At 41.9% G+C, this 18,991-nt stretch overlaps 1 protein-coding gene, 1 long non-coding RNA gene and 10 other non-coding genes across 23 annotated transcripts in view; 1 reads left to right on the forward strand and 11 right to left on the reverse strand.

The window, feature by feature from the left end:
* DARS2 (aspartyl-tRNA synthetase 2, mitochondrial) overlaps window positions 1-11,935 on the forward strand; it is a 41,425-nt gene extending 29,490 nt beyond the window's left edge. Inside the window, exons 14-17 of the mRNA XM_075527643.1 lie at window positions 1,105-1,323; window positions 1,541-1,651; window positions 5,656-5,731; window positions 8,387-11,935. Of these exons, the coding sequence (XP_075383758.1) occupies window positions 1,105-1,323; window positions 1,541-1,651; window positions 5,656-5,731; window positions 8,387-8,601 (621 nt within the window). The 3' untranslated portion in view covers window positions 8,602-11,935. The remainder of the gene's footprint in view (window positions 1-1,104; window positions 1,324-1,540; window positions 1,652-5,655; window positions 5,732-8,386) is intronic.
* A 3,792-nt stretch (window positions 11,936-15,727) lies between these two features.
* On the reverse strand, window positions 15,728-18,757 carry LOC142422205 (uncharacterized). Of its 12 annotated transcripts, XR_012779074.1 has the most exons (6): window positions 18,691-18,757; window positions 18,149-18,198; window positions 16,587-17,966; window positions 16,345-16,380; window positions 16,104-16,143; window positions 15,728-15,929 (listed from the first exon to the last, which is right to left on the reverse strand). It is a non-coding gene; the product is annotated as an uncharacterized LOC142422205 (long non-coding RNA). The 12 variants fall into 12 exon arrangements; XR_012779071.1 differs by having other exon boundaries at window positions 15,728-17,098; window positions 17,407-17,461; window positions 17,694-17,966; XR_012779070.1 differs by having other exon boundaries at window positions 15,728-16,380; window positions 16,587-16,640; window positions 16,814-17,966.
* LOC142438369 (small nucleolar RNA SNORD81) lies at window positions 15,999-16,072 on the reverse strand. Its single transcript, XR_012782754.1, has one exon. It is a non-coding gene; the product is annotated as a small nucleolar RNA SNORD81 (small nucleolar RNA).
* On the reverse strand, window positions 16,219-16,295 carry LOC142438428 (small nucleolar RNA SNORD47). The gene has a single exon (XR_012782802.1). It is a non-coding gene; the product is annotated as a small nucleolar RNA SNORD47 (small nucleolar RNA).
* Window positions 16,476-16,558, reverse strand: LOC142438435 (small nucleolar RNA snR60/Z15/Z230/Z193/J17). Its single transcript, XR_012782809.1, has one exon. It is a non-coding gene; the product is annotated as a small nucleolar RNA snR60/Z15/Z230/Z193/J17 (small nucleolar RNA).
* On the reverse strand, window positions 16,702-16,779 carry LOC142438377 (small nucleolar RNA SNORD79). The gene has a single exon (XR_012782758.1). It is a non-coding gene; the product is annotated as a small nucleolar RNA SNORD79 (small nucleolar RNA).
* LOC142437902 (small nucleolar RNA SNORD78) lies at window positions 16,917-16,981 on the reverse strand. Its single transcript, XR_012782404.1, has one exon. It is a non-coding gene; the product is annotated as a small nucleolar RNA SNORD78 (small nucleolar RNA).
* LOC142438430 (small nucleolar RNA SNORD44) lies at window positions 17,169-17,230 on the reverse strand. Its single transcript, XR_012782804.1, has one exon. It is a non-coding gene; the product is annotated as a small nucleolar RNA SNORD44 (small nucleolar RNA).
* On the reverse strand, window positions 17,531-17,596 carry LOC142437901 (small nucleolar RNA SNORD77). Its single transcript, XR_012782403.1, has one exon. It is a non-coding gene; the product is annotated as a small nucleolar RNA SNORD77 (small nucleolar RNA).
* On the reverse strand, window positions 17,802-17,882 carry LOC142438350 (small nucleolar RNA SNORD24). The gene has a single exon (XR_012782738.1). It is a non-coding gene; the product is annotated as a small nucleolar RNA SNORD24 (small nucleolar RNA).
* On the reverse strand, window positions 18,042-18,108 carry LOC142437910 (small nucleolar RNA SNORD75). Its single transcript, XR_012782411.1, has one exon. It is a non-coding gene; the product is annotated as a small nucleolar RNA SNORD75 (small nucleolar RNA).
* On the reverse strand, window positions 18,428-18,501 carry LOC142438429 (small nucleolar RNA SNORD74). The gene has a single exon (XR_012782803.1). It is a non-coding gene; the product is annotated as a small nucleolar RNA SNORD74 (small nucleolar RNA).
* Window positions 18,758-18,991: the final 234 nt, after the last annotated feature.

Raw genomic sequence — 18,991 nt, forward strand, 5'->3', positions numbered from 1 at the left:
ACGGAGAGGTGAGCAGAGAAGGAGGATGATGGATGCCATGCCACACGAAGATCAGCCAGGAACAAGGAATAGAAGGAATACAGTCAACAGAGGAAGACTTCCCCTAGAGCCCGGGCTCTGAATGTGGCCTTCTAAGCCTGCAAACTTGTGAGGAGCAGCCTTCTGTTTGTTTCCGTCGCCCACTCGTACTGCTTCTTTTATAGCAGCACTAGATGACTAAGAACACACACTTTATCTTAGCTCGTCTTCAGTCTTTCGGAATAAATGTTTAAAGCTGCAGTAAATGGCCAAACTGAAATTCAGACCCAGGCCTACCAAGCTCTGGCGCCTGTGTTCTTAACCACTCTGTCACCAGGACACTTGACTGAATCTGACAGTGATGGTCAGATCTTCATCTACTGACAGGCAGAGAGCTCTATTTTGGGCTGATCATTTATCAAGAGAACAGCCTGACTTCATAGTCCAAGTTTATGTCATTTGATGCTACAGAAATGCCATGACAGGGGCCTCATTTGACCTCATCTAACTCTATTCCGGGGAGGAAAGACCTTCAAGATCAGCATCAGCCCAAGGCTGGTACTTGTACTGTGGAGGTCAAACATTCTTCTTCTATCCAACCTTCTCACCAATTCTGACACCAGCCATCCCTCCCACAGCACTCTCTACTCTGCTTTATTTGCATGATCCCACACTCACAGATTCCATGTACTTATTTGTATTATTAGCAAGCTATCTAATCCCCATGGTGTGTCACAACCCTCTTATTTGTGTAGTTCATCCTATTATTGTGTGGAAATTACAAGAAGTTGGATGGCTAAACTCAGAAATCCAAGCCTGCTTTCAACTCCAACTCATAACAACTCTCTAGAAAATAGAACTGCCCCCTACGGTTTCTTTACTGAAGCAGACTACCCCATCTTTCTCCTGTGTTTTTGGTAGATTTGAACTGCTGACCCTTTTGCTGGCAACCAGGTGCTTTAACCAGAGAGTGGACCCCCAGGGATCCTTATGCATTACTAGAAGGGCCTTACTAAGTACCCATTGTACCACAGTTACTGACTCTGTCCCAGCAGTTAATGCAGTGTTTATACCTTCTGTTTGTAGTGCTCTCTATTGGGAAAATTACGACTAGAATGTGCTGACCTTCTAGAAGCAAGAGGAATGGTGCTCCGTGACCCAGCTCTATTCTCTTTTCTTTGGGTGGTGGATTTCCCACTCTTCCTTCCAAAGGAGGAAAGTCCCGGAGAGCTGGAGTCAGCCCACCACCCTTTTACTGCTCCTCACCCCAGTGACATCCACCTCCTATACTCTGCGCCTGAAAAGGTACCTTCTTTGTGCTTCTAGATGAAAAGGACATGTGTGAATATAAAGGCAAAGAGCTTCATTTTTCAAGGTTGACCCAATACTGGTTGCGCCAGAAGAAATTGTTGAGATAGAACCAGTAGTTCATACTGTGTCTCAGAAGTAGCAATAGTATCTTTAGCCTATGCAACAGAAAGCCAGAATTATTTTCTAACCTAAGGCTGTATGACTCTCCTAGGTCCGTAGCCAACACTATGACCTGGTTTTAAATGGCAGTGAGATAGGAGGAGGCTCTATCCGGATTCACAGTGCAGAACTACAGCATTACGTCCTGGCAGCAATACTAAAGGTAACATCATCTCTTAATCTGGTCGTATTTTTTTGCTAGAATATTTTTCAGTTTTGTTAAACATTTGGTATGAATGGATGATTCAATATAGAATAGTATCAGATCATCTTTAGTGCGAGACTTTGAAAGGTAAACGAAAATAATGGCTCATGATTATACAACTCCTTGGTGTGCTTGAACGACTGAATTTGTATGATATGTGAATTATAGGCCAATAAAACTGTTTGGAACAAAAAGAATGGCTGATGTCGGTATAGTGTTTGTAGGCACTGTTTAAGAGTTTATGCGTGTTCACTCAGTCCTCACAATTACTTTATGAGGTCGGTACCCTGACTATTATAAGTAGTGTATCAGTTACATTTTCAAGATGAAAACTAAGGAAGATTAATTAACTTGCCTAGAGTCACGCAGCACAAACGGACGCCAAGGCGGAACTGTAACCCAGGAAATGTGGCTTTAAACCGAAGCTCCTAACAACTAACTGTGGACTGAGTGTAATAGTTGATAATGCTTGAGAGAGAGAGCCATTTAACTGATGCACTACTTTACCTTTGGGGAAAGTGAGCAGAAAATTGTAATACTAGAGAGTGAGGTAATTGGGATTTCGAAAAGAAAAATAGTACAAATGCAGACCTAAGAACCGGTCAGTTTGAACGGCCATCTAAGGTGCAAATATTGGTCTCTTCCCATCAGACAAAAGGAAAGTCCAGAAAATGAAGCTGCAGGAAGACAATTAGTCCAGTGGATTGATGGACCTTGTAAATAATCAGCCTCCAAGACCCAGAGACCAGAAACTTGAAAGCTACCACTCATGACTTCTCTGGGATCACAAGAGTCTTCGCTAGAGTAGGATAAAAATGGGGACACATCTTAAAATCATGAAAAAAAAGCTTAGGTCAAATAGAGACTGGTGGAACCCCCAAGATGATAGCCCTTAGTCACGTTTCAGATCTGGAAGTGAACTCACCACCGTGGCTCAGTTTTCTGCCATCCAAAAGATAGGTTTATAAGAGAGCAATAAGAGAAACTTTAAGGAATTACACACTCCTTAGTATAATCCACCATGTGTGATTAAAAAAAATAAATAAGGCAGCATTTACCCGTGGGCCAAGAACAGACGAGTTAGAAAAAAAGGAAGAATGGGAACAGGAAGCAGGGAGGAAGTAGAGTAAGCGATATTACATTGTGGGATGTGCAATTAATGAAACTAAATAGATACGATTTGTTGACTGGAAAACTGATCTTTAAACCTTAACCTAGTTCTAATTTATAAGAAAATGTTAAAATGGAGAAGGAAATGAACTTGAACTTTGTTGGTGATTTTGTAGTATGCTTGGGTAGGTTTCAGGAAGGTAGATTTTTGTTTGTTTTTAACATCATTTTGGTGGTGGGGGGGGCTCTTTCAGCCTTATAACAACCCACACATCAATTGTATCAAGCATATTTATACATATGTTGCCATCATTATTTTCTAAACTTTTACTTTCTATTGAGCCCTTGGTATCAGCTCCTCTTTTTACCGCCCCTCCCACCTTCGTGACCTCTTGATAAATTATAAATTATTCTTTTCATATCTTACACCTACCGCTGTCTCCCTTCCCCTGGGGTTTCTCTTCCCAGGAAGGAAGTTTTGAGAGTATGATCCAAAAAGATCCACTTGTCAGATGTGAGGGAGGGGGTAAGAACTTTATTTTAGAAAGCAGGATTGGAGGAGTCCTCTTTAGTTTTAAGGTCCTTGTGAACCCTTCACTTTTCTCTTCCCCAAGTCGAAGCTTCCAATCATCAATTTCTCTGATTATCCCAGTCCTTCTCACAAGAGTCCATGAGAATACATTGCTCCTGGTCTTCCCTGGACACCAGTACTCAGCCCTGACTACACACTACACAGAATCACCTGGAAAGTATAAAACAAACAACCACACTAGTGCCTTGCACCCACCCCCAGACCAATTCAATTAAAAGCTCTCAGTTATCTCATCACTGAAGACAAATGGGTGCATAAGCAAATGTGGTAAAGAAAGCTGATGATGCCTGGTTATCAAAAGATAAAGTGTCTGGGGTCTTAAAGGCTTGAAGATAAATAAGCGGCCATCTAGCTCAGAAAGCCCACATGGAAGGAGCACACCAGCCTGTGTGATCATGAGGTATCGATGGAATCAGATATCAGGCATCAAAGACCCAAAACAAAACAAACAAAAACCGTATCAGTGGGAATGTGGGGGAGAGCAGAGTGGAGACCCAAAGCCCATCAGTAGTCAGTTGGACACCCCGCTGTCAGAACGGCTATAATTATGGAAGAGAAGAGCCAGTCGGGGTGCAGTATAGCACCAATGAAACACACAGCCTCCCTCTAGTTCAATGGTTCTCAACCCTCCTAATGCAGGTTAATACAATTCCTCATGTTGTGGTGACCCCCACCATAAAATTATTTTCGTTGCTACTTCATAACTGTAATTTTGCTACTGTTATGAATCATGTAAATATCTGATATCCAGGATGCATTTTCATTATTAAAAATCGAAAGTAATTAACCACAAAAACTATGTCATATATTGTGAAATATTTATTTCTAATTACAAGTAAATAAAACTTTGTCTTAAAGCATTGTGTAGCATGGGTAACAGTCTTCACACTGGGTACTCCTATGTGGGCATATCTGCATGTGGGTGGACCCGCCTGGAGACGGATAGAAGAGCGGTGTCTCTGTTCCAAAGACCATTGGAAATATATGTTTTCTGATGGTCTTAGGCGACCCCTGTGAAAGGGTCGTTCTACCCCCAAAGGAGTCGAGACCCATAGGTTGAGAACTGCTGCTCTAGTTCTTTAATGCGTCCTTCCCCTCTCACCCCCCACTACCATGACCCCAATTCTATCTTACCAATCTGACTAGACCAGAACATGTATACTGGGTGCAGATAAGAGCTCAAAACAAAGGGAATCTAACAGATAAACCCCTTAGGACCATTAAGGGAAGCAGCAATAATAGGAGGGTAGAGGGTGGGGGCGGGTGAGGAATAAGGGGTAACCAATCACAATGATTGCTATATGGCCCCCATCCCATGGGAATAGACAGCAGAAAAGTCAGTGTAGAACATGGGGAAAAAAAAGAATTTATAAACTATCAAGGTGGCATGGGAGAGGGAGGGTGGGGAGAGGAAGGAGGGAAAATGAGGAGCTGATGCCAGGGGTTCAAGTAGAAAGAAAATGTTTTTGAAAAGATCATGATAACATATGTAAAGATGTGTTTGACAAAATGAATATATGGGGGGAGGAAGGGGAAAGAAATCGGAAGCTGATATCAGGGGCTCAAGTGGGTAGAGAATGCTTTGAAAATGATGATGGTGGCATATGTGCAAATGTGTTTGACATATTGGAGGATTGTATGGATTGTAATAAAAGATGTAAGAGCCCCCAATAAAAGTATTTTAAATGGATATATGTATGGATTGTGATAAGAACCGTAAGAGCCCCCAATAAAATAAAATAACAATAAATAATTAAATAGATAGACATTTTAAATTAATAAATAAAAGCGCTAAGTGTTCGTTGAACGTTCCCCACAGTTTTGATCCACAGCCTGGATGGAGCACCATCTCCAGACATGCTCAATTTCTGCATGTCCTGCCCCTCCAAGTGCACTCATGGCCATGAACTCCAGCGGCCTGCTTCGGTCCTCCAGCTCTCCTAGAGCCTGGCAGCAGCATTTGATACTATTGTCTTCTGGTGGAGTGCCCTCATTCCTTAGCTCCTGGACAGGACGTCTCCTGCTCTTCTCCCTACCTTCCTGAGCCCACATCTCTGTCCTTGGTTGATCTAAGACTACTCACATGACCTTTTCTGTGTGTTATAATCATCTATACACTTGACTTAAACATTAAACTGCAAACCTGTTAAGGTTTCTTTGTTTGTTGAACTTTGGTTTCCCTTTAGCACCTTCAAGTTATTGTATGACATTTAGTGATCCTCAGTAGGTACTTAAGCTGAGTTATCTTTTGGAATTTCAGGAAGATGTGAAAATGCTCTCCCATCTGCTCCAGGCTTTAGATTGTGGAGCGCCCCCTCATGGAGGAATCGCCTTAGGTAAGTAAAATTTCGTTCCAATTTGGACTCAGTTAAAAAGTTATCTAAGAAGTAACTTTCAGTTTTAATTTCATTGATTTTCTTTTTCTGAAACATTTTCCACATTTTATTTCTACTTTTTAAGACTAACATTCATCTCAGAATCATATCCATGTCCCTATTTCTTTTCATGTTAGTTTCACTTAAATGTTAAACAAAGACTAAGCAAATATTCACTGTGTGTCTGTTACATGGAACAGAAATGGCTTTACCAGAAATTCACCAACTCTTCCCACTTTTTAAGTTTATAAACATAGGTATCAAAACAATTTTAACTGCAGCTCTTCCATTAAGCAAGTCGGAAAAGCTGCGGAATTCTTCGGCTTCAGGTGTGGGTGTTCTGCAGTGCTACTTAATCAAGACATCAACGTGAACAGCAGGTTGTTGGTATAAAACAAGTGGGAGCCACTAAAATTAATTATTGTACACGTGTCCGTTTGGTGGCTAAGCAAGTTTTATATTTTCTCTGGACATCATTAGTCCTCTTAGCTCTTTAAGTACAACTTTAGTGCGTTAAGAATTTTGCCATTGTTGCTAATACTGGTATATTCCATGCATCTACCATCCCACTGGAATTATTTATTCCATGCATATTATTATTCTAAATCTAACTGATGGAGATGCTTCTGGATACTTAGGTCCGCATTCTACTTGCCGGCTGTGCATTCTGCATTCCTCCTTTTCCTTGGTGGCCCAGGCATCATCATGGCTACCCACCTGGCAAGTGTCCTACCTTCATCGTCTTCACAGCCCAGCCCCCGCTAACCATACCAACATCTCCTCGTTTCTGTCCTTCAAGTTCCTCCAACAAGTGGAAACTGCAAGGAACTCCTGTGGAGACAGCCCTCTTCTCCTGCCTCAGGATTTTTTTTTTTTAATTTTAACAATTTATTAGGGGCTCATACAATTCTTATCACAGTTCATACATATACATACATCAATTGTATAAAGCACATCTGTACAGTCTTTGCCCTAATCATTTTTTTCTCCTCTTTTCTTTTTTTACATTTTATTAGGGACTCACTCATACAACTCTTATCACCATCCATACTTATACATATATCAATTGTATAAAGCACATCCATACATTCCCTGCCCCAATCATTCTCAAGGCATTTGCTCTCCACTTAAGCCCCTTGCATCAGGTCCTCTTTTTTTTTTCACCTCCTTCCCCTTTCCCCCCTCCCTCATGTGCCCTTGGTAATTTATACCTCGTTATTTTGTCATATCTTGCCCTATCCGGAGTCTCCCTTCCCCCCTTCTCTGCTGTCCCTCTCCCAGGGAAGAGGTCACATGTGGATCCTTGTAATCAGTTCCCCCTTTCCAACCCACTCACCCTCCACTCTCCCAGCATCGTCCCTCACACCCTTGGTCCTGAAGGTATCATCCACCCTGGATTCCCTGTACCTCCAGCCCTCATATGTACCAGTGTACAGCCTTTGCCCTATCCAGCCCTGCAAGGTAGAATTCGGATCATGGTAGTTGGGGGGAGGAAGCATCCAGGATATGGGGGAAAGCTGTGTTCTTCATCGGTACTACCTCGCACCCTAATTAACCCATCTCCTCTCCTAAACCCCTCTATGAGGGGATCTCCATTGGCCGACACTTGGGCCTTGGGTCTCCACTCTGCACTTCCCCCTTCATTTAATATGGTATACATATACATATACACATATATACACATACATACACACACTTATATCGGGTTTTTTTTTTTTGCATGATGCCTTATACCTGGTCCCTTGGCACCTCGTGATCGCACTGGCCGGTGTGCTTCTTCCATGTGGGCTTTTTTGCTTCTGAGCTTGATGGCCGCTTGTTCACCTTCAAGCCCTTAAGACCCCAGACACTATCTCTTTTTATAGCCGGCCTCAGGATTTTTTACAATAAACTTTGCCAGCCATAAAAAAATGCTAATAACTTATATTTGAAAAATTTGGATTTTTGGTAGAGTGAAACTTAAAATGTCTTAACTTAGTGTACTCATTCCCTAAGAGTCTGGTATTGTCAGTTGCCACCGAGTCAGCTCTGGCCCATAGTGACTCTTGGCACAACAGAACGAAGCACTGCATGGTCCTGAGAGTCCCTAGGAGTTGGCACTTAGAGGTGTTTAAGAAGCATTGCCTGCGTGAAAGTAGGAAGAGGCAGTGTGTGATTTCCACCGTGACTTGCCTCACTTGGGAAACTCAGGAAGCTCAGTGTCTTCTGCTTTGTGTTCAGCCTCTCTTGGGCATGTCTTAAGCTTTTCAGGAGTCCTTCATCGCTGCAACTAGGAACTGCAGCGGGGCTGTGCGCTAGGCGTTGGCCGGCTAACCACAGGATGACAGTAAGAAACCACTGTCTGTCAGCTCTCGGAAAGATTTAAATCTCAGAAATCCTGCTTAGGGGCACTCTAAGTCAAAACAGACTGTCAGTGCCTGGCCATCCTAGTAGAATGTGTTGATGCTGAGTGTTTTTCCAGAATGATACACAGAAGAGCTTCGCAAGCAAACACAAATTCCCTAAATAATTTTTGTTTAATAAAACGCTTACTGAAAAGTTCTCTACACATATATAGAAAAGTGAAGTAATAGCCAACCTAGATTCTTTTTCATTTAACTTTTTTTTTACTCACAGGCTTAGACAGACTGATGTGCCTTGTCACTGGAGCTGCAAGCATCAGAGATGTCATAGCCTTCCCAAAATCATTCCGGGGACATGACCTCATGAGCAACGCCCCAGACCATATCCCCGCTGAGGAGCTGGAGATCTACCATATCCAGGTCTCCAGGCCCACAGACTCAGCGGCAAAAAAGGACTCAGTGACTCACTCACCCCAGCCAGAATGCTAAGCTTTGGGGTTTGTCCTCTTCGGTTCCCCAGTGCTAAAACAGGGCCTGGAGCTCTGCCTCAGATCTGACAATCAGGTCTTTAGATGGAAGGAATCCAGACAGCATCCTTCCCTCCAATGAAGAAACAGAAGATGCCTGAATCCAGACTCCAGACAGCATTCTTCACCACAATGAAGACTTGATAACACACATCATTATGCATTTGTTTTGTTAGGTTGTTTTTGTGTTTTGTTTTACACCAGTTTCTTTTTCCTAGAAGAGGTGTGAGAGATGATGTTTGTTGAAGTAACATAATGGATCGGTGTTTTCTAATCATACCTTTCATACCCAAGTAATTGTTCACTTAGAGTGGAGGTAATCAAATCATGTAGGAAAATACTTGCCCTTCAGATTTATCGCTTTCAGCCAGCTTTGTCGAGAGAATCATGTAAGTCTTAGAGTGACACTTCAACTGTCATCCTAAAAGGGTCACAAAATACTATACCGTGCTTGACCTTGAACAAGTTAATGTACATAAGTTACAATACTGGCTCTGAATACCTGATAGGCTCATTGCTAGCTGAATCAGGAGATCGTGTATGTGGGTGATAACATGAATGGAAATGCTTTGAAAAACTATAAAGCATTACACAAATATGAATGACAATATATGTTAGTAATGATATATATGTATATAATAAAAGAAAAATTAGTAAAGTTATGAATCCGTAATTATATTTCTTTAACTTTTTAATTATGAATTAAGTGAAGGTATCTTTCCAGTTTTAAAGACAACCATTAACCCTTGAATATTTCTTTCCCATAATTGAAAATACTGACCCTCATTCAACCTGACATATACTTAAAAACGAACCTTTCACTTCGTTATGATTTGCTAGTTGGTTCTAATTACACATAAATTCTTCTAATTAAAAATTATATATAATAAGATGGAAACAAGTCTTGATTAATGAACTTGCTGTTTTCTATTTAATCTACTTAATGCCTTGGCATTCCTTTTATTTGTATTTTATAAACATTCAGGACTGGTTTTATATTGTTGCCTGTTTTTCTTAGTGATCTAAGCAAAGCAATAGCTATGTCCTTTTCTGTTTGAAATAACTTCATACCCACCCACTGCCAGGAAGTCGATTCCAACTGGAGGGTTTCCAAGCCTTCGTAAATCTTAACGGAGCCAAGTGGTCTCATAGTTCTCCCACTTCCCTAACAGGTGCCACCAGGACTCCTGTGTCAGCTTCACAGCCAGGCAGGATCCCTTCTTCAGTCTGTAAAGATTATGAATGGCCTTCTCTCCAGAATGTGGTTTGCCATTGGGGGGAGCTTTCCCCCAAAGTTTGTCCTCTGGCCTATCTTTCTCAGACTAGTGGGTGAGCCCTGGAGCCACCAATTCCTGGTTGCTGTAAAGATCCTCAAGATGAGAGAAATTAAAGAGCATTTCTAGAGAAAATTTCTTTTGTAAAATACTAATGTCTAACTACCCCACCTTTATAATACCTAATTTATAAATGTACTATCAATGTGGTCCTGGTTCTGGCTCCAAGGACTCTAGAACCCAAAGACAAGCACATTGCCATGGAGTGGATTCTCACACATAGAACTGCCCTCAGGGTTTCTGAGACTGTAGCTTTGCAGGAATGGGAAGCCTTGTCTTTCTCCTGTGAGTGGCTGACTGGAGGTTTCAAACTCCTGACCTTGTGGTTAGAAGCCACCAAACCCAAAGAATGTTTCTAAGATACAAATACCTAAGTGTAGATCCCAAGAGTTGAACATTCCTGCTTTGACACCTCAGGTACTTACTTTGGGCATAATCTGGCTTCTTGTCTAATGGGGTGGGGTAAGACATAATCTGAAATACAGGAATTCTCAGTATTCTAGACCATTGAGTAAATTTCTTTTTCAAAAGCAAGAAATAGTTAAAGACAGAACTCCATTCCACCCTTGTAGGAAATTTGAATTTTATGTTGGAAGTTCTCAAAAACTGCAAGTCATTTTAGCCACTACCACAGCTTTGTCCTATGAACAATTTCACCTTGTCAGGAGGATATGTCTGATGGAATTTTTATGCTTTTGAGTTTTTGATGAAGTGCATTTACAGTTGTTTACCCCACCCTCCAGAATTACTCTCCCTGAAAAACCAGAACTATTTGTGATACTGATATTTCTTGTTGCTATTTTGTTAAATTTAATTCATCCTAAGTATGAATCCCAAGGAAAGATACTCTGTAAACTTGCTACACAAAATATTAGATTGAATAGATGTGTGAACTTGGGTATGCAAGTCATACCATAACCACATGATACAATAACTACATATGTATGTCAGTCTTCCGTATTTAAGGCAGTGGACTTGGAGGAGCTTGCTTGAGTTGGTTCTGACCCATAGCAACCATATGTATATACAACAGAACAAAGCACTACTGACTTGTTTGAGTTGCAGCCAGCCAGTCAACCCATCTTTTCAAAGGTATTCCTTTTTCACTGCCCGTCTATTTACCAAGGAGGATGTCCTCTAGGAACTGATCTCTCCTTGTAGCTGAAGTGTCGCCAGTTTGTAACAAAGGAGCACTGTGGAAGAGCTTCTTGAGACTTGGACATACATGAATCTACGTTCCAACTCTGATACAAGATGCGCCTCGCTGGCCAGTCACTCAGCTTCCCTATAAAAGTTCTCAAGTGTTGCAGTATCAGGGCCTCAAAGAACTTAACTATCCAGTGCTTCTACTGTAGTGAAGAAATTAAAACTTACAAATTATAAATAGGGTTGTTAGATTTAGCAAGTACAGTGAGGTAGTTAGTATAATGTGCCAGCCTGGCTGATAAACACATGGGATTAATTGAAGGGCTGAGAAATGGTTCAGCGAGTCTCGCCTTCCTTTTCTCTGTGATCATCGGACTAGTGTGCACCTGCCTTGCTTGTTCTGTGCCTCAGGGACACCTAACCTGTTGACTGTGTCGCTGTGACTTGAGGTTCCTTCAAGACCTGCTTCGCCACACAATTGGAATTTACATCTCTTGAAGCTGGGGACTGTTGGTGACCTGCTTTGCTGTTTGCGGCCTGTGCGGGGATAGCCTGAATCTCTCCACAGGACTACCTGGTGGTCCTCAAGACTTCAAGAACTGCCAGTGTCTCACAACTCTCACAGGAGTTGCACTGAACCATTTGTACTGCTTTATAATTTTAACTGTTCATTTATTGTATTATATATCTGTATATAATTTAACTGTTCATATCTTATGTGTATCTGTATAAATGTAATTATTAACAATCTGGTTTTCTCCAGAACCCTAACAGAGTAACCATTAAAACAATCTCAGCTTAAACAATGTTAACATATGTATGTCCAATATATTACATGTGCTCTTAAACTAGTGTCTGTCTTCTATTTCATTTCATAACCCTACTTATCCATCAATGGATATAAAGGAATGCAAACTTGAGTAATATAATTTACTTATGGTAAATTTAAACGAACAATGGCAATATTAAGTAAAATTGACCCTTGAACAGCATTGAGTTGAACTACAAGGGTCTACAAACGATTATTTAATGCCTCATGATGCTCATTTCAGCATGAGCAGTTCCTCTCTCTGCAGCAATCTAATTGCAGTAAAAAAAATTCTCTCAGGTCTTGCATACTTTTCATTTAGAATACCGTAAATCTTAACACCATGGGACCCATAAAAAATGCCACTAGTGATGCTGGAAGTGCATCCAAGCAGCAAAGTCATGACATTACAAGGAAAAGTTGGTTATCTGTTGTAGTTGCCCATTGTGTGGAGTGAATCCAGCATAGACCATTGGTTGTTTTTTTTTTTTTAAGGCTCACACCATTACAGCTTCCTGACTCCTCAGTCTGGAAAGTTTTCAGCAGAGACCCCAGGTAGTGAGGTCTCCATCTGCTCCAGGACTTGCTTTTTCAAACCTGATGGGATGGCAAAAACAGTCTCCTTGGTATGGGTGTGGTCCCACACTCCATTGGTTCCCTACACTTGTTAGCAAGCTGTCCAGTCCCCATGGTGGGCCAGTGTTGCCCTAACGCTGTGGGACTTAGGAGCAAGCATGGCTAAACCTGCAAACCCAACCTGCTGTTGGTTCTGACTCAAAGCAGCCCTACAGAACAGGGTATGTCTCAGGTGGGCTCCAAAATCTTAAGGGACAATTATTATGCTTCAGATATCTCTATTTCAAGCTTATTTACAAGAAACACCTTAAAATCAAACTTAGTAATTTTACAATTTTCCACATATGACACCAAAGAACTCAAAACTTTCTCAACCACATGGCAGCAACTTTTATTGAGCTGGTTAACAGTTGCACCATCTCAGTGGTAGAGGCTTCCGTGTTGGTGCATCAGTGTCTTCAAAAAGTCCCAAGTTCTCCTGACATGTTAGCAAAGCTGTTCTATGGCAACATCTTCCTCCTAACTCCTTTCTTTAAACTTTATCAAATGAGTCTAAGTAGGAGCATACAATTGAGCTGTCACAATTACATAAAAGGTAAACATTCACTTTTTAAGATGGAAACATTAGTGGGGTAAAGCAAGGCAAAAATTTCCATACAGCCACTGACTTTCTAATGTGTACCATTTGGCCAAAGAAGCGCCCCTATAGTTATTTACTAGAGTTAAGGGGGGACATCTAAAGTTAATGCCTTTCATTTGCTTTCTTCAAATCTTGAGTTTACATACCAATTGAAAATGTAATTCTAGCCAAAAACATGATAAACTATGTCACAATATAGTGCAAGTTGAAATTGGAAGCTTCTCAATGAAATCGATAGTGTAAATAGTAAGTTGAATGTGTCCTCATTTCTCTTTTGGAGAGTAACACCTCTACATGTGATTACTTGCTCACAATGTCAAAACAGTGCATCCTTCTTGCTACCAGGCTATAAAGTGGTTCACAGCATAGGGCTCTTAACAAGCAGTGGCGTACAACTTAATTGTACTGGATGTAACACAACTTAGATTTTCTTGTATTACCCATTTGCCTTGCCTTATTTTCTCCCTAGTAAACTGTGTCACTAGTCCATCTGCAGCTGTTCCTACACCAATAAAACCCACTATTCTCGACACATCTTCATGTCCACTATTATTTCTAATGTCCATTGCAATGGCCACACAGCTCACAAAACTCATGATTAAAGAGCTTATTAAAGAAGCTAACCTAGTTGTAATGCCAGTGAGAATTGCTCAGGGTTATTTATCAGGACATTACACAAAGTCATCACATCTGCCACTCTGCTCAACCCAAAAGTATTAAGCATTGGGGGCCAGCAAATAACACAGGACATGCCAGGGAAGTGTTCACAGGTGATTCCACTATTATCCCCCACTTAACCAGACCCTTGCAGGGAGTTATGGGACTGGCTACAACAGCCACATTAGCTCACTGCCTCTTCAGGTTGCATGTAAACCAGCCTTCCAGGCTAGATCCAAGCATGTCTCAATTAGCGTAAGAACTTCCCTAAAATACCACCCAAATTCCCAATGCCTTTTGAAATTAGGGAGTTGGGGATCTGGCAAGGTTCACAATTCCCAATGCTTTGTGTCAATTTGAAAGATAACTCAGGGGTAACTACCCTAGCACCCTTTGCTTTTAAGCAAGGGAGGTTTTCCTAGTTAAAATGGCTGCAAGCTAGTGACCAGTGTTAACCCCTCAGAAGTCCATAGTCACAAATCATGGTGGAAGCGTGCAGACTGCCACCCAATCCCATCTGGGCTGCCACCTCCCATCTGTTCCCGGACCCCACCCTTAAGACTGCTGCCAAGTGTATTCAAATCCCTTATTCAAATGTCAGCTGTATTTCCTAATGAGGGCAAAGATGTGGGTCTGCTCCCAGGACATAAAGCTAAGTGATACAAGAAAGGCAAACCAGGTTACAGGGGAAACCCTACAGTCAAGATCTGGACTAAGAGCGGAGAGTTAAAATTTATGGTGCCTGCCCTGGACAAGTTCTAAGAGATGGATAAACTCAACTTGAAAAGCTCTTATGGGGTAGCTGAGCTTACATATCCAGCCAGCTTTGGGTGGGAGAGGTGATATGGGGAATCTCAAAACACAAACCTGTACTTGCCAATGGCAGATCTGGTGGCATCAGATTCCTAGGCTAACCACAGGGCAGTTCAAACCTACAATTGCTGGCTCCAAAGGACTCGCCCAGATTTAAGCCAATTGGGTGTTCAAGGCCAAGACTAGATGCATGCACAGCCACAAGGTAAAATTTCTTCTCGCCTCATCCCATGGCCATGACGGAGGGCCAATCTATGTCCCTGGTGATAGAAAAACCATCCAAGTTTTCCACTAGTCAACTAAGCCTAAAGTTAACACCCTGGTGGTTCAAGATGGATGTCAAAGCCAACCAGCAGCCAAGCAAGCAGCAACACTGAGCTTCAACTGGCCTTGTATGTAGTTAACAAAATCTGAACCCTGAGTTCAGCTGGCAAATCCCAACTATAGGCTTTTTTTAATTTGTACAGGCTTGTAGAAATGTGTATGAATTAACATCAATGAGACCCAGAAAGCATATTAACACCTTTAAGTGTGGGTACATACATCAACAGTACAGAATGCTAAGACAGATTATGAATGTAAGCAGGGACTGGCTTTCGGAACCCTAATGAAGCATAGTTGTAGTCATTACACACTGGGTGGCTAACCTCAAGGTCAATCAACAGTTGAAAAAGCTGGGCTTTCATCTTTATATCAGAAGTTTTAACCTTGCCTTATAGGGCCGCTATGAACTGACATTTAAGCAGTTTTAAGAACTACACATCAGAAAGCTCATGTTTACAAGGCCCAACTCTAGGTTTATTAACTACTCCAGGAAACATATACTGTTAGCTTAAGTCATCATCATGCAGTAACTCAGTGCTATAGCATCTGAAGCCTGCTAACCAGCTTCTCCTTTACCATGGCACCCACCTTCATCCCACCAGAACGTAACCTACAGTAGGTACAACTGCCAAAAACGTCCTAGAAGCAGTGCTACATACAGCCAGAATCCTTGGATGAAAAGTGGCTGCCGTGGGTTTGGAGAAGTGAAATAGCACCTAACAAATACCGCAATACAAGATGTTATTTTAGAGTTCTAAGTTCAAGACACCTCTCCCCCATCACTTGTATACCTCAAAGTATTACGGATGATTTCACCATTGAGCTATCATGGTTCAGACAATCAGCCAGTGATGGCTTGAGATGATTCTCAGTATTGCTCTTTGAGTGGCCATCCATTTCAAATTAAAGAGAACACAGTCCCAGATGTAAAAGATTTATTTGTGTTAGTTATGCTAAAATCTTATTCCATGGGTATCCAGCCATCCAGCTAGCTGCAAAACAAAAGATTCATGATTTAGTCACACATCGAGGCTTTACCTTAAAAGCTGATTTGGTGTCCACAGAATATCAGATCCCATTATCATCAAGGTATCAGTGAGAGAGTTCAAGTTGGGATGGATCATCATGTATTCTGTGTTAGATTAGAGCTGATATTTTTAACTCACCTTTCAGCAGGAACTGGCATGGTTATCATCATTACAAATCCTGGGGGAGGGGGGTAAAAAAGATGATTTTACATCTGGGATAAAAGTCTTAGGGCGTTAACCTCAGTAGTAAAGTAACCTCAGAATTAAAATGGAACGGTTATTGAGTGATATCACGATGTTTCATTTGGCAGAATCATTACATCATTGGTTACTCTGAGGTACAAATAAGCCATCACCATAGATTGAAATTTTAACTAACCTTCAGGTCTCCAAATATGAAGTCTTATATCCTATCCTAAAATTAAAGCAGATAAAACATTTGATTAAATCATTAGTTATTCAAAGTTCTAAACATTTCTCTAGAAACATGGTTTTAAGATTTATTTCAGCCAGATACATCAGATAGGAGCGAAAGACTAAGTGTTATTCACCACTGTTATGTCTGCTGAACTATGTTATCATCATTGTATTGGCTGTAGCTCATAATAAATAAGTACCTACCTTTTTTTGAGAACTCATTTCCATCTGCTGTAGCAAAAATCTGACTCTTCACATCTGCAAAAATAATCAAGTTAGTGACAGTGAAGAGCATTTCCTTTTCCTTTTTAAGTTCAGATGCTGTTTCAGCTTCCAATATTAAATCTTCATTTTCTTTCAGAGAGATTCCCATCATTTTTAGTCATCATGAACAGCATTCTTAGAAAACATGAGTATAGATGGACACATACCTTTAAAGCACTCCAATGTGCACCTGGCAGGAAAAAAAAGTTCCACAATAAATAGCTGAACCCCCAAACCAATTCATTTTCCCCATTAAAATGCTGTCTCAGAGTTTTCAGTGTTAAATTTGTCTACATGCATTCTTCAGGTCAGACATTTGTTAAACATCATTGTAAACCCTGTTCTTTAAAGGAAAAGGTTAGCATGTATTAATGTTAACCCACAACTAATTGCTCTTCAGCTGAATTATACTCACCAATTAAGTGGTTCCAGGCATGTCAGACTCAGTCCATCTAAGAAACAGATTAAGTTTTAAGAAATGGCTCAAGTTTGCTTTTCTCTCCTAAATGTAACAAATGCCTGGCATCAGCTAGAGCTAATTAAGACCTTCATCTTTAGTCCGTATTTGCTTATCATCACACAGGCATGCATTTACCAGTCACTAAACAGTAACAGGGCAACCACCTGACATGAATTTTAAACTACACCCATTAGCACTTCCTTCAGATTTGATATTCCACAACCCAATCACCACTCGTGTTACACTGGGTGTCCTGTTTGCCCAGTTACTCAGGTTTACTTCAATCATAACTCTACTTACCATTGTGACTTCCAGTTACTTCCTAGTGTCTACAAAAGGCAGTTCCTCCTAGTGTCTACAAAGGAAGAGAGTTTGATTATCACTGACAGTTTCTTACACTATTAACAATAATGTACTGGGTAAAAGATACATCAGACAAGTGGTACATCTCTTCATGCAATCTGCTGAACTATGCAAGCCATCATAGTATCTCCTTTACCAACACTGCACGTGGAACCTCCCACATGCACCAAAGCACCAACTTGGATTTGGATACATTCCCCGACCCCAAGTGAAACACATCTCACCTGCTGTGCCCATGGCCGAAATTTCTGCGCTATTTTCAAGACCTGTGAAGAACAAAGTCATCTTAGCAGAGGTGCTATTTGTACATACCCCCCCAACACTACTCTTGGTGCCTCAGTTACAACAATGGTGGTAAGAATTCTCGTCACCCTCACAGTCAAGAGTAGCAAATACTTTTCATCATGGTGGCACACTCACTTGTCTCTATCAGAAATTTCTTAATAGTGGCATTTCCACAACTCACCCCACAACTGTCCTCATCCTTCAGCAGCTCTCTGAAACAAAGCAAAATGGAAGTGTAAGATGATGCATCCAGGACAGCAAAGTGACACATCAATGCTTAAGTATAAAGCCTCAGCATTGCATTTTTTTTTCAGAAATCCCTTCTGTCCACTACTCTGAATACCATCACAGGCTTAAAAGCTGAAGGAAATATATTTCTCGCTAATTTTCTCACCTGTTTTCGAGCCTGCATCTGCCACATTGTATTCGTGCTTATTCCAGTTCCTGAGGAAAATAAAGATTCCCAAATTATAAGCAGTTTGTCTCATCCAGAGATTTCATGATAACGTTTATTCCTTCGTAGAGTGCAGTGCACCAAACCAAAAAAATACTGTCCCCAATCCTGGTGCAAAGAATCGTTAAGAGAACCACGTGGACTCCCTCCCCTCCCCCCTACCCTTCCGCCTTTACTGAGCGCAAGCGGCGGAGGCCAGACGCCAACTCGGCGGGCCGGCGTGCGCCATCAGAGCAGTTGGCATTCATCAAGTCTCAGATGTCCCTACCAACACGAGCTTCATCACAGGCACGCGGGCACAAAGGCCTCCCGCCGCACGCCCGAGAAACCCCCTCGACCCACGTTTGGCTCTCACACGGACAGGACGCGGAACACTATACCATCCAAGCCTTGCAGCGCTAGCAAGGGCAAATGAGCAAGTGGCCTTAGTTGCCCAAGACCCGACCAAACGTTAACCAACCACCAAAAACATAAGCACTTACCCAGAAGACGAGAAATCGAAGCCTGGAAAGAACGAGATGGCGCCCAAACGCCTGTATTTATAAGCGCTTCCCCTGACGTCACGACGCACGCTCCGCTCCAGCGTCAAGCCAGCTCCTCCCCCAGCCCCACCTTCTTCCCCGCCCCCGGGCCCTTGGCCCCGCCCACTCCATTTCGTGGGCGTGAACCACAAGTGCCCGCAGGACCCAGGACTCCCGCCCTCCTTCCAAGGAGTCAGGAAGAGAGGGGAGGGGGCGCGCGGGACGGAAAGCGCGGGGGGAGGGGGAAGGGGGCGGTGTAAGG

The sequence above is a fragment of the Tenrec ecaudatus genome, chromosome 1, assembly GCF_050624435.1.
Source record: "Tenrec ecaudatus isolate mTenEca1 chromosome 1, mTenEca1.hap1, whole genome shotgun sequence".
Lineage (NCBI taxonomy): Eukaryota > Metazoa > Chordata > Mammalia > Afrosoricida > Tenrecidae > Tenrec > Tenrec ecaudatus.